Here is a 14,600-nt window from a genome sequence, read left to right on the forward strand (position 1 = left end):
CCCAGGGTTTTCAGAACCCACAGCAGAGATAACTTAACTGTTTCACTCCATGAGGTGCCAGAAATAAATCAGTGGGACCACACCAATTCCATCTGATAAATGATTAATGCAAGTAAGCACGCTGTATCTAAAACTGCAGTTTATTAGACTTAAGCACACACAAACATAAGCAATAGGTTTAGAACATCCCAGATATTTACCTAACATCTGGAACAGTATTGACCATTTAACAGCGGATATGCAAGGGCCAGTTGCTCACCCGCCGGGGAGAAAAAGTGTTAGGAAAAGTCTCTCTCAAGATGGCTTCAGAGGACTGCTTCAAAATACACCATATTAGCTAGTCTTTTATAACTAACTTCTATAAAACACATAGGTCATAATGACCCCTACTAAATCATCACTTTTCCTAACTTTTAGTAAACTTCTATATCGAAGGTGCCCTGACTCAAGGTCTTCCATCCACCAAGGTTTTCAGTCTCACTTGTTGACTTGTTTTTCCTCTCCTCCCATCAGGGCCGGCTCTACTGTTTTTGCCACCCAAGCAGCGCGCTGCATTGCCACCGCGGACAGCAGAGGCAGTCCGTGTGCCGTTAGGGTGGCTTGCGCGTTTCTGCGGCAGCGGCAATTCAGCGGCAGCTTCTTTCTTCAGCTGGAAGACAGAAGCTGCGCCGCCGTGGACAGATGAACATAGAAGCTGCCACCCAATTGCCACTGCCACGAAAATGTGCAAGCTGCCCTAACAGCACATGGACTGTCCCCGCCATCCGCGGTGGCAATTCGGCATGCTGGTTGGGGGCAAAAACACACAGACTGCTGCCCCAAGCACCTGCTTGGGATGCTGGTGCCTGGAGCCGGCCCTGCCTCCCATTCAGATTAGCAGAAACTGCCAGCTAGTTTTGACCTTGCCTCTAAGAGTCTGCTTTCCAATTAACCCTTAACTATGTGGTGTTCTATTTTATTAATTCATGGTGGCTGAATGCACATAATATGGTTGCAGTTGGCTTGATCACATACTGGGGTACACACACTTACTGTGGATTTGAGGGGTGTGTTAGGTCACAGAAGTGCTTAAATAAATGTGTACAGATGTAGAGTATTTTTCTAGTTAGCAAAAGGAAGCACCAAATTTAGTATAAAGACCATATTTAATTGCAAATCAACCCATATTTTAATAGTTACCAATGAGAATCATCTTTTAGGAAAGTAACTAAGAAAGTACCAGGTTTTCTGCTTGCTGGTTTAAATCATGATTTAAATTGGTGATTTTAATCACTTTGATTTGAAATTTAAAACAATCTTCTCTGTTGACTGAAAATGGTAATCCAGATAAACAGAGTTTCAGTCTTCAAAACAAAGTACTCAGACATGGAGGTAAGAAATATATTGCATAAGATAGTCTGAAGAGGGAATAACTAGAATTAATAGGATGAAAAGAAGTAGTATTTAGGCTATATGAGTGTGTGTACACTGCAGCTGGGAGCATGCTTCCCACTGTCAGTAGACAGACATGCGTTAGCTCTCTTGCACTAGCCCGCTACCAACAGCGGCATGTATGTGGTGGCTAGGCCTAGCTGCCTGAATCCATATTCAAGGTGTTGGGCAGGCTTGTACTTGGGCAGCTAGCTCACGTCACTGCCTGTGCCGCTGAGGCCACATCGCTATTTTAGCACATTAGCTCAATCAGAGATAGCATGTGTCTATCTGCACTGGGAAGCATGTTCCCAGCTGCAGTGCAGACATACCTTCAGATTGTGGAATCCTCTCCCAATGGAAATGGCAGAAGTCTCATCTCTTTAAAAAATTAAACATGGATTGGACGAAACACAGGACAATTTACTGTAGAGAATAATCCTTCACTGCCCACTCGAGAAAGGAACAGCTGCCCAACAAGGCTATGTCTACACGTAAAACACTATAGCGGCATAACTGCAACTGTGCCTTTTAGCGCTTCAACGTAGACACTGTCTCTTTCATAGACCTAGTACTGTGTACACTGTGGATAGACCTAGTGCTGTGTATACTGGGGATTAGGTCACCTTAATTGCACCACTCCGGGTGTGGATTTTTCATACACCTGAGCAACATAGATAACAACTTAATTTTCTAGTGTAGACCAGGCCATAGTCTTTACAATCTCTAACTTCTGTGGGTCTAAGGAATAAAACAGTCAACCAGTTTTTCCCCTCACAAGAATCTGTCAATAGGACACAGGGGATCATTATTTTTGAATTTCTGGGACTGGCACTTTCCTTCCAAAGCGTCTTTTTTTTTTTTAAATTCCACAGATATACATGAATGATGTACCATTTATTTTTAACTCCCAACAGAAGTTTGGATGGCCTCATATTGAATATCACCAACCTGCATGCTTTGTTCCCCCCATTCCTCACCCCAAAACAGCCATTCTAATATTTGCAATATTTTTAAATCAAGTTGTCATATGAACCTGCAATTTGAATACTAATATTTGATCAACCTACTATATAAGCCAAAATGAATATGACCAAACTTCTGGCATTTATGAAAAATAACTAAATGTCAACAGAATTTACCTGATTCAGTCTGGGTAAATCCTTTGCATTCTTTGCTTTGGATTTATTCTCTTGACTCCACATTCTCAGGTAGTTTCGATTTTCTTGTGAGTTTTTCTTACCTAATGTCAGTGAATTGGCCAGAAAAGAGGAAGACAAAGTCTACCATGAGGTCCTGCATTAGCATTTTTTCTTTTGTGAAAGTAGAATGAATTATATTGTAAAAATAAGAATGGATTAAAGAAATGTTGTATGTACCTTTAAGCAGAAATAAGAAATGTTGAAATACAGGTGCCAGGAAAAGAAACATTAGGCATAAACAAGGGTGCTAATGGCGAAACATTAACAGAAGATCGGGAATAGTTAGTAAGGAAATAAGATATTCATGGCTAGCCCAGGTAAACTTATCAGATTCTGCTTCCTTTGTTATCTTGCTAAGTGCTCCCCCCCTTTTATCTGTATAAATAAGATAGTTTGTGTCTTGTATGGTGCTCACATTATCTGGGTGTATTAGCAGAGCGCTGTGCTAATAAAACAGAGTGGTCTGACAAACTGTGAGTCCTGAGTCTAACTTTGACACTTTCTTCAAAAGAATTCATCTTTCAAGCAGTAAAATATACAGAGAAAATATGTACCTTTGTCTGGTTTCAGGCTCACTGAAACAAACCCATCGTCTGCTGCTTGTTTGTTCCTGCTGTCAACGCCAACAACTATTGGGAAGTATTTACAAAACGAGAGATTTATTGTAGTTTCAGATACGCATGTGTACTGTATTCATGTTTACAGAGCAAAACAAAGTAGAATAAGCAAAGTTTTACATTTATGAAAGGACATAGTCACGAACGAGAGGACTAAACCATGACCAATTTTTTGCTTATTTTTACATCTGCTTACAACTTCCATGTAATTAATAAAATAAAGACATGTACAAGGGCCATCTTTGTGTACAATATAATGCCCAGGGCCATGATTACGGAATCCACCAATTAAATATCACCACCATCTGCTCACAGTGATATCCATATGATAACTTGAATTTATAATGTACACCTAATTGCTTCTCATATACTCCGTCCACTAAGCAATCTCCTAGGAGACCACTTCTAACATTCCAATCAATCATCAGCTACAGTTTCAAACAACCTTCAGAAAAAAAAGTTTTCTTCTTTTCCCCAAAACTACAGAAACCCACTGTGCATGAGGGGCAATGTTCAGTCCTCAAAAACAGTGACATGTAACTTCCAATATCTCCAGGCACTTCAGGGTTGGAACCAGGAGCTTTAAGCCACTGGAAAGCAGAGATTCTCTGCTTCCTAATGGGGGACATAGAAAGCTTCAGACTTCCAAAGTTGTTGTATTATAATGTATTAAAAATATATTTTAAGTAGATTTTAGAGGTTTCTTATTATAGCTTCTCTCTTCATCCAAGCTCTGTATAGGGGTATACACGATATTTCATAGATTCCTAGGCCAAAATGGACAATTATCATCACCTAATCTGACCTCCTGTAACACAAGCCACAGGACTTCCCCAAAATAATTCCTAGAGCAGATCTGTTAGAAAAACATCTAATCTTGATTTAATAAATGGTCAGTGATATAGAATCCACCACAACCCTTAGTGAATTGTTCCAATGGTTAATTGCTCTCATTGATAAAAATGTACGCCTTATTTACAGTCTGAATTGGTCTAGCTTCGACTTCCAGCCATTTCATAAGCTTTTTTTTTAGGCAGAGGATTTAAAATTTAATAGTGACAAAGTATGAACTCTTAAAAGTTCTCAGCATTGGCCTAAGTCAGCTCCTATTGACTTCACTGAAATCTCCACTCAAAGCATCTAAAGACCCATTAAAACACTGCCAAAATGGTTTATCTGTAAAATATGAGGCATATGCAGATTAAAGAATGCATCCTATTTTATGAAATTTTGAAGACCCTAATTTCTGCAGCTGCTGTTCCATCTTCAGCCCCACTCTTCCAAATGCATTGGGTGCTGAAGCCACTGGAACCAAATAAATAAGATCTGCAGGCTGGCAGTGGACCCCTTCCACAACACACACGGGATGCACAGGCACTATGCTCATGTTTTTCCCCAGTCAGTCTTTGTGAAGGTTGTGCACATCATGGAGAGATTATACCCTATAGCCAGAAACAGCCTCTCTCTCTCTCTCTCTCTCTCAGAGGGTACTGTCCATATGCATCATGAATTGTTTTGCCACTTTTGTCAATTCTTACTAACACATTTAAACAAGATTCTACTCCATTCACAGCCCAACACACTTATTTTGATCCTCCACAAAGTTATACATGCTGAACTTGTGACATACCATCACCACCACACTGATGGCATTACCCCAAGAGGAATTCTTCATTATGGCATCGAAGGAAGGCCTTATTGAAAACACAGACATCTTCACAGATAACAAACACTAGTCATATACATTTCTTTTTACATAAAATATTTTATTTCTTCATTTTAATCCAATGAGCAAGTATCCATTTAAAAGTAAGGTTATTAGTGTTAACCAATATTTAGGGTCTTAAAACAATGAAAAGACAAGATAATGCTCTTGCAGAGAAAAGTCACCTACTATGTGTATACTCTGGTGTGATGTCTTCAAAAAAGTACTGAGTTGCTTCAAAAGCAGAATCTGGCTCTTCTTGCTCAGGGGATGGATCTGTGTGATGAAAGAAAGAAATGACTGTGTTTTTAAATTAAAAAATTAAAAAAACGAAGTCAATTTGTGTCAGTGTAGAGTTTCACATTTTAGAAGTGTAGTACCACATAATGAGGATATCCACACTTAAGAAGGTTAGTAAAAAAAGCACTCAATCCCCTTATGTTTCAGAGAGAAGCCAACCACTACCTGATGTGGTTAGGAAGAAACTACTTCTGTGGGCAGATTATTTCATAACTGTCCACTAAATAGATTTCTTATACCTTCTTCTGAAGATTCTGGTACTGGTCACTCAGTGGAAAGACATGCATTAAATGCATCATTGGCCTGAGTCACTAGGATGTTTCCGACCTATGTACCCTCAAAGTCAAAGCACTTGTCGGCTGTGCAGGTCTTACACAGGAGATCCCTGTGGTCTTAGGGAAGGAATTGTCCTCTTCTTTAGGGTCCGGAGCAGTTTCTCTGAGCAGGTACTTCAGCCCGTAAGTGGTATGAGTGGCTGCTGTTATTCCCTGCCCTCTATGGGGGATTTGACCCACTGATTCAGAGTAATGGATCTTTGTCCCTCCCCTTCCTGCACTACACTGCTGTCATAAGACAGCTATTCCAAAACACTACTCTGTGTCTCACAATGGTACGGATTCCTTGCACCCAAACCCACTTCCCCACCTTTCTAGTCACCACAGCAGAGTACAACTGTGGCAGTTCTGTTGTGTTTAAGGGATTCCAGCTTTTGTTCTAATAAGTTCTTCCTGGGAGAAAAACAGAATGCTTTGCTTAATATCCTAACTTGTATTGTGCATCTGAAACTATTTCTGCATCAAAGGTTTGGCTTGTGCGCATGTGTAATTGAGCTTCTCAACCCTAGAGCAGTTGGAAGATGAGCTAGGTACCTCACTGAGGGATAAGACACCTCTCAGTTCATCACTTGGATAGAGGGCAGTCCCTTCTCTTCAGTGGATACATATTACTGGCATTGAGCCAGACTGCCTGCCCTTAGTTTGAACCTGACATGTTTATTAGGAAAATTGAGAGAGATGCAAGTTTGACTCCCACACCAACAAACACTTTTAGACTTATACTCACACCACTGATGCATCTAAACTGGTGTTACTTACAGCCCGAAGAAATGGATCAGTTGGGGTAGCGCTCTATCTTCTTAAAGGACTTACCTGTCCTCCTCTTTGCTGCTTTTTTTTTTGATCGGTTCCCAGCAAGCAGGGGTAAAGGGGTTCAAGCAGGGGGGAGAGAGTCGGGGTGCACAGTAGGCTCACTCCAGTCCCATACTGCACACTGGGAGGATCTAGTCTCAGAGTGTTGGGGTTCTTAGGGATTGGCTTGTTTCGAAACGGGATTAGCTTGGTTTTTGGCTTATTGTGAAAGTCGGGTTGCTTATTTACCGCGTGAATGTTGGCACCTGTGCTCCTGACTAGTAAGCAGCTGTTTATTTAGACTTTCCTGTATTCTCTCAGAGCCTTACTTGGCCCTTCATCCCTAAACTTTTCTTACTCTATTCATAGAATCGGAAATGGAAGGGACCTCGAGAGGTCATCTAGTCCAGTCCCCTGCACTCACGGCAGGACTAAGTATTATCTAGACCATTTCCGACAGGTGTTTGTCTAACTTACTCTTAAAAATCTCCAACGATGGAGATTCCACAACCTCCCTAAGCAATTTATTCCAGTGCTTAACCACCCTGACAGTTTGGAAGTTTTTCCTAATGTCCAACCTAAACCTCCCTTGCTGCAATTTAAGCCCATTGCTTCTTGTCCGATCCTTAGAGGTTAAGAAGAACAATTTTTCTTCCTCCTCCTTGTACAACCTTTTACATACTTGAAAACTGTTCTCATGTCCCCTCTCAGTCTTCTCTTTTCCAGACTAAACAAACCAGTTTTTTCAATTTTCCTTCAGAGGTCATGTTTTCTAGACCTTTAATCATTTTTGTTGCTCCTCTCTGGACTCTCTCCAATTTGTCCATATCCTTCCTGAAATGTGGCACCCGGAACTGGACACAATGCTACAGTTGAGACCTAATCAGCGCAGAGTAGAGTGGAAGAATTACTTCTTGTGTCTCGCTTACAACACTTCTGCTAATATATCCCAAAAGGATGTTCGCCTTTTTGTGACAGCGTTATTCTGTACATGTGTGTGAATTCTAAGCAGAAAGTTAACTCCTTGCTTGCTGGAAACAAAGGAGGGCCTCCATAGCCTATCATAGGCTGGAAAGGCAAACCAAGTGCTCCCATTTTCATAGCTACCAGGACTTCCAGCCCTATGGTTAGTTTTATTTGATTTGTAATTCAATAAAAATGTGTCCTAAATAATTTGAGCAACTAATGAGTATCTTCATTCAAGCTTGCCCCAGAGGCAGTACTTATTAGAGATGAGGGGCTCCTTAAGTATCCTGCTGCACTCATGCATCTTCAGGAAGGCACTTAAGCACGTGCATAACTTCGACCACATGCAGCCAATGGGACTATCTGCATGCTTAAACTTATGCACAGGCTTAGGTACCTTGCTGACCTGGCTTCAGATAGGACTAGTTTCTTTGACACGATACCCATAGTGAGTCAGTGGAATTACACTACCCAACTTGATGGGCACAACAGCAGCCACTAACACCTCCGAAAACAAGCAAATGTCTATAAAAATGACCCATTTATGATGAGCAGAGCAGAAGACTGAAGTGTGCATGAAGATCTCCTGGACTCATGGTGAGGTGAGGACAGAAGCTCTTCTGTTTGATTGCTGCATGTACTTAGTATCTAAAGGAAATTTCACTCTCCTATTTTTAGCTGGGAAACCAGAGGTCTTTTTAATTGGGAAAATGGAGATTAAGTAAGTATATTCCAATTTTCTGTTTTGCCTGAAAAATCAGCTATTTTAAATGTCTTTTACTCACCAGGTAATACATGCATTTTATAGAGCAGCTTCAGTTTCTCTGTAAGATCTCCATGACATGCTGTACCTAAACAATATTCCATTGAACATGTTAGTATTATTAGCAGCTTCTATCAGAAGACTTCTTAAGAGATTTACAAACATTTATGAATTATCCTTTTACACAGGAAAACTGAAACAGAGAAGTTAAGTGACTTGCTTAAGATCACAGAGTAATTCTACTCTGCGGTAGAACCAGAAAAGAACACAGACTACCTGACTCTGAATTCTGTGGTTTAAACACTAACTCACTTCTTTACTAGAAGAGTGTTTACATTTGCAGCTCGCAAAAATAGTCATCATCACATTACTACACTGATGGCCATAGGGGTTTATGTTTAAGAACAACTTTCTTGTGCGAGTCCCAACTGCACAAACTGTGGCCAAATAAAGGCATCATAGGACTTAGCTCAATTAGATGTTTGCTAGAAAAGAACCAGGAAAACAAGATCATGATCAAAGAGTAACCAAGGGATAAAGTAGTCTCTGCTATTATGTTAACCTCAATCGAAATGTTCTTTGGCTTGCGGAAAAACGAGTAATATGAAATTCAAGTACTCTATGGCAGTTCACTAGATGTTGGAATTATTTTACTAGAAAAATACTTAGATATTCTATATTATTTAAGTAGAATTAAACAGCAAATATTTCTTGGCAAATATCAACAAGTGCAATCTACTGGAAGCATAAAACCAAAAATGCAGAAAGATTTTTGGACAGAATACCAAGCCAGCCTTAACCTTTTCCTCTTTGGAAACCAATGTTAGTGACATCATATTATTATTCTAACTATAATTTTAATGTTTTTTGTAACTCTCTAAATTCCATTTGTTTATATTAAACTAGTGCCACTCACAGTCAGTATAACATCAGGATTTCTGACAGACTGGCTCACCCTGAGTAATGGACAGTATTTCTCAGGTTAATTCATTAAATTCTCCTTACTTAGCCCAGAGACAAATTCACGGAAGTTGATTAGAGAATCTCCATTTTCATCCAGCAGTCTGAATAAGCGTGCAGCTAGCACATCTGAGTGAGTCCCACATGCCCAAGGAAAGAGGAGAGCAAACATCCCCTTGAACTGCTCAAAATCAATACGGTACTGTTCCAGATACGGCAGGCTGGGGTCGTGACGGTCAAAAGCATTGCTGTTCCCTCCCCAGTAGCAGCTCGTCAGATGTTCTGCCTGAAGAGAAGGCAAATGCTGTAAGATTGTCACCGTTTCTGTAAACAGCTCAACAATATCACCAACACAAAAATAAATACATTTAAAACAACATCTGAGTTTAGCAGATTCATTTCTGATGAGCATTGGCATTTCTTACAAAAAAAGAAAAGAATTGCTTCATGAAACAGAAAAGAATTCAGCTCTGTTCCCCAGAAAAAAATAATAGTAAACATTTTTTTGATCAAAGAAGCAAGTAGATGTGACTCATATATATATATATATACACAGAGATCTGATATGCTCAATCTTGTTTTTTCACAGCTATGTATTGTTTCAAGTTAGTAAAGTGGCTGATTACAAGATACCCGTCAAAACAGAATTTTGCTGTCTTTAAGTTAAACATTTACTTGGCATTTGCAGAAATACTTGCTTTATTTTAGTGCCTAATCCTGCTCCTACTGAAGTCAATAAGGGCTTTCAAACTGATTTCATGGGGGGGGAGGGGGCAGAAGCAAGGAAATACTGCCTGATCAGGCCCTGTGATCATGGACTCCTTCACTCTTTCGCAGTCTCACCAATTTCACAGTCCTGAGAATACTCAGGGGCAAGGATACAGTCTAGAGAATCATATTGCATGATTGGGACTGTAGTTAAGTATGGAGACTAGTTACAGGAGATTCAAAGAGAAAATACGTCCCTTTACCAGAATATTTAAGAAACTCAATCCTGGCCAATCAAGAGAAGACAACCTATTGCAGTGTGTGTCACTCATGGACTGAGCAATGATAAGGCATTTTCACCGCGAGGATAATTAACAACTGAAACAACATACAGCGAGATATGGTGGATTCCTTTGAAGTCTGAAGATCAAGACAGAACATCTTTCTAAAGGATATACTATAGTTTAACCAGAATTTATGGAATTGAGGCAGCAATTACTGCATGAAATTCTATGGCCTGTGGTATGCAGGAAGTCAGATCATAATGGTCCCTTCTGGCTTTGAAATCTATGACTCTATTCTTACTTCTCCCTAGCTTTTACTTACTATTAGAACACTACTTCAAGAGAGCCTCTGGACAGCAAGACAAACTATAGAAGATTCAGTATAAATTAAAACCATCAGTTGTAGCAGGTAGCAAGTACCATGTGATGTAAAGTTACGGGCTGTCCAAAATTTAGCATAAAGAAGATATTTTGGGGCCAGATTTTCAGAACTATGCCCACAAATCAGGTAGACAGACGAAGAAGTTTTTGGAAGCTGTCTGAAACTGTGACTCAGGATTTTGTCTTTTCCTTACTTTTCTACTAACTGATGTCCTCAGGATAATACATTTTTTCTAATCAAATTAGTTAGCAAAATAATTATTTCTTTAGTTTTTAAAAATGGCTCTTTTGTATTTTCAATTATATCTAGTTGCAAATTACAGTTTATGACAGGGCACACGACAACACCAAATAACTCACAAAATTTAGATTGATTCATTAGCAGACAGCAGTTTTCATGTCAAATCTAAACGTTTATTTTTCCTGCATGCACGTGATCTTATCTTGACTACAGCTTTACCTTGAAAAGAGCGTAGAGTTCTTCCAGTTCATCAATAGTAAAAGAAGTCTCAGTCACAATGGTTCGCACCTTTGGAAATGTAACATTAACAATTAAAAGCTTCCAATACATGTGCCATGTGAAAGATATTTTTATTTCAGAAATCAATTGATCTTAATCAACTGATCTCAGCAAGCATGTTTTTCCAAGGACCTACCACATTGCGCTTAGTGGTGTCTTCAAGAGTTTGGATCACTTTCAGTCTTTGCTTAAATCTCATCTGTTCAATCAGATCTGCTCGTATACTTCCAAATTTCTAAAAAGGAGGACAAAATGGATCCTTTCAATTGTGCGCTAGTACCTGGAATACTTTTTATTTTTTATGCATAAAAAGAAAACAAAAACCAAACAATTCATTCTGTAAGCGTTCAGAAATGATGTAAGATGAGTATCTCAGACAAACATTGAGTGACATTAAAGACATTTTTCTAAACATATGACTTGCAAACAACTGAATTTTCAGGAATTTGTTATTAGATTTTCTTTCCTCCACCATTTCATTTCCATTTGCCTCCCAAGCACTTCAGAAGGGATATAAACCCTCATGTTTTAGGGCATAATGCTCATGAGTTAGAAGTTCGCTTAGGAAGAAACTTCCCCTATAGGCAGGTTACTCCATAGTTATTAATGCAGGATTTCTTTCAGTTTCCTCTGAAACATTTGTTATTTGCCGCTGTTGGAGACAGGATATTGGGCTATATGGGTCACTGGGTTGATCTGAGACAGCAGTTCGTATATTATCAAACAACTGTCTAAATCCAAATATGAGAAATGAAATTCATACTATGGGTAAAAATTTCAAGAGTGCTTAAATGACTTAAAAACTTAAGTGCCATTTTCAAAAGTTAATACCTATCTACCTCTTTTATAGGACTTTGCATCTGAAGAGAGCAATGTGCTTTACAAAGGGGGTCACTTTCATTATATTCCCATTTGACAAGTGGGGAAACCGAGGCACAGACTGGTGAAGCGACTTGCCCAAGGTCACTCATCTGGTCAGTGGCAGAGAAAGGATAGACCCAAGATCTCCTGAATCCTAGTTCAGGGCTCTATTCACTAGACCAAAGTTCTCTCCTCAACATATGCATAACTTCCAAAGTACATTAATACGCTACACCTGCATGCCAGGTGAAAGAAAGTGAGGGCAAAAATATAATACTGAGAACATCGTTCAGTGGACCTACAGCACTAGCTCATGCTCTCACACAGGGCCGTCCTTAGGCATAGGTAACATAGGCAGCTGCGTAGGGCACCTGAAAATTTGGGGCACCACTGGGTCTTAGTGTCCACCCTCTTCTTTTCCTATCCCTCTTCTGACCCTTCCTGCAGGCTCCCACAGATGGCTGCTCTAGCCTGGTGAGTCTTCCTTTGGAGGAAATCTGGTAGTTAAAAGTGAAAAAACCTCTAGCCTGCCAGACCTATTAGCACAACATTGAAACTGTTAAAGAGACATTCAATGGGTAATAAAGCCATTTAACAGGCATTTGCCAACCCCAAGGTATATACTGACAGGTTTCAGAGTGGTAGTCCTGTTAAGTCTGTATCAGCAAAAACAAGGAAAAGTCCTGTGTAGGCACCTCAAGGATAACAAATTATTTGGGCATAAGCTTTTGTGGCTAGAACACATTTGCATTAGTGTCATGAAGCTTATGCCCAAATAAATTTTCTATATCTGTAATATCTGGACTTATGACACAACAGTTGTGGCATTAATGTAATTTTTACACAGAACATGAGTCAGTCTACGGGACCTTAGTTTGAATTTGGACTTTAAAATATTCTTTACGTGGCTGGTGAGATTATAAAATCACCATTTCTAAAAAAATGCTTGCATAGAGTTTATAGATGCCATCATCTTTAGCTTAAATGCAATGGATCTTCAAGACAACAGTTTTAAATAAATCCTTCAAAAGGACCTCCTATTCTAAATACCATCTTTATACTATAGTTTAAAAAAAAAAAAGTGCTCCAGTTTCCTGTTTTTCTGTCCATCCCTCACGCCTCTCTCCCCATTCCCCATGAGAGAGCCTAAAGGCAACAGTCCTTCCCTTCCAGATAGCTGACAAAGAGTTTCTTTTCTTTACTTTGACTATCGATGAACTAGTTTTAAAAGAACCCTTCAGAAAATCAGTACCTTAGTAAGACAATAAATCCTGTTTACCTAAAATCTTTGGAAACAAAATTTTGTTAAGGTGTGAATTTCAAACCATGTCTCTTGTTATGGAGATCAACACAATGTAACTTACTGTTCCCTTTTAAAAGCACATGAACATTGTTATAACACACTTAAACTCTCTGATTAATTTTAAATAATGTCTTGTTTCAGTGAGTTAAATATGTAGTAATCTGGAATGCTGGCTTAAGGTTTGAGTACATTTAAAATATAAATTCAGCTTAGAAATACTGATTAAGAAAAGGTAAAACAGAGAAGAGCTGCATCATGTATTCCATTATATGTAATGCTGTATTCAGCAGGACAGCTTACTCACCCTTACTATGAAGTTTTTGCAAATAAATCTCTGACAAACTTCAAGGCATATCAAAAAACCTGTGACTGACATTTTTTATTCCCAAATTTTAATGTTTTTAATTAGGTACTTTCTTCATGTCCATTCTGCCTGAAGGCGAGGGTATGGGAGTCTCTGCGAGGAACTGTGACTCTCCGCCACCATGAGGCAGGCCGGGCATCTCATTATCCTTTGCTGTCTTGTCCCTCCTCCCTCTCCTCCACCAGGCTGTGAGCTTGGGCTGCCATCCGGCATAGGGGCACCAGTTTAATAATACTGCTTAGGAGCCCATAAATCCTAAGGACGGCCCTGCTCTCACATCCATGAACCTCTGTCCCATAGATTTGTTTCTATGCACTTTCAACAGAGATTTTCCCCAACATGAACATCTTTGTAATATGTCCTTTGAAGAAACCCAGGGCCAGATTTTAGCACAAGAAATAAAGCCAGTCATCTAGGGTGCCACATATAAAAGTCATGGAGGAGCCTGCTGCTGCTAGTGTATCAGATTGTGATATGCATTCCGGAGTGAGGACATGGGTGGTATCAATGTAATACATTCTTAGGCAAACAACTAATGTTAAGCTGTGACATTCCTATATCATCTGTACGTCTACAAATCATGTTAGAAGTAGCAGGATGTTTTACCTGCTTTATTTGTTAATTTTCCAATTAAAATTAGAAACCTTTTGAAAAACAGACAGTTATGGAGCCTGGTTAAACAGTTACAAGTATTTTTAAACACAAAAGTGCAGGTGAAAGTATGGAAATCTTAAAAAAAAAGTCAAGAGTGAAATTTTCAAAAGCATCCAGTGACTATGGAGCTTAGGTCCCATTTTAAAAAAAAATGACAGGCACTTAGGAGCTAAAGTCCCAGTTTAAGTCAATGAGTCCTAAATCACTTTTGAAAATGGGACTTCAGGCAATTTTGGAAATGCTACCCCAGCTCTTTAATTGTGCAACAAGTTTGCAGAATTACAATTACTTTTATAGTAATGCAGAGTAAAACCAAACACTGTGGATTGTGACTTTATTATGGGATCAGATAAAACGACATGCTGGATTTATTAAAACACAAAACATCTTCAATAATAGCAAAGAAAATCACTGGCAAAATAAAATGCATTTGTTGATATGTTAAGTGCAAAGTCCCTCTGTAAAAACCCAAACA

The 14,600-nt window shown here is 39.3% G+C and overlaps 1 protein-coding gene across 2 annotated transcripts in view; it reads right to left on the reverse strand.

The window, feature by feature from the left end:
* Positions 1-14,600, reverse strand: part of TBC1D9 (TBC1 domain family member 9) — a 103,299-nt gene that overhangs the window by 3,393 nt on the left and 85,306 nt on the right. For both annotated transcript variants that reach the window (XM_032805288.2, XM_075066279.1), the window contains 7 exons: positions 11,080-11,178; positions 10,884-10,952; positions 9,096-9,336; positions 8,113-8,178; positions 5,124-5,210; positions 3,167-3,241; positions 2,553-2,653 (listed from right to left, as the gene is read on the reverse strand). In XM_032805288.2, the coding sequence (XP_032661179.1) occupies positions 2,553-2,653; positions 3,167-3,241; positions 5,124-5,210; positions 8,113-8,178; positions 9,096-9,336; positions 10,884-10,952; positions 11,080-11,178 (738 nt within the window). The remainder of the gene's footprint in view (positions 1-2,552; positions 2,654-3,166; positions 3,242-5,123; positions 5,211-8,112; positions 8,179-9,095; positions 9,337-10,883; positions 10,953-11,079; positions 11,179-14,600) is intronic.

This window comes from Chelonoidis abingdonii, chromosome 5 (assembly GCF_003597395.2).
Source record: "Chelonoidis abingdonii isolate Lonesome George chromosome 5, CheloAbing_2.0, whole genome shotgun sequence".
NCBI classification, from domain to species: domain Eukaryota; kingdom Metazoa; phylum Chordata; order Testudines; family Testudinidae; genus Chelonoidis; species Chelonoidis abingdonii.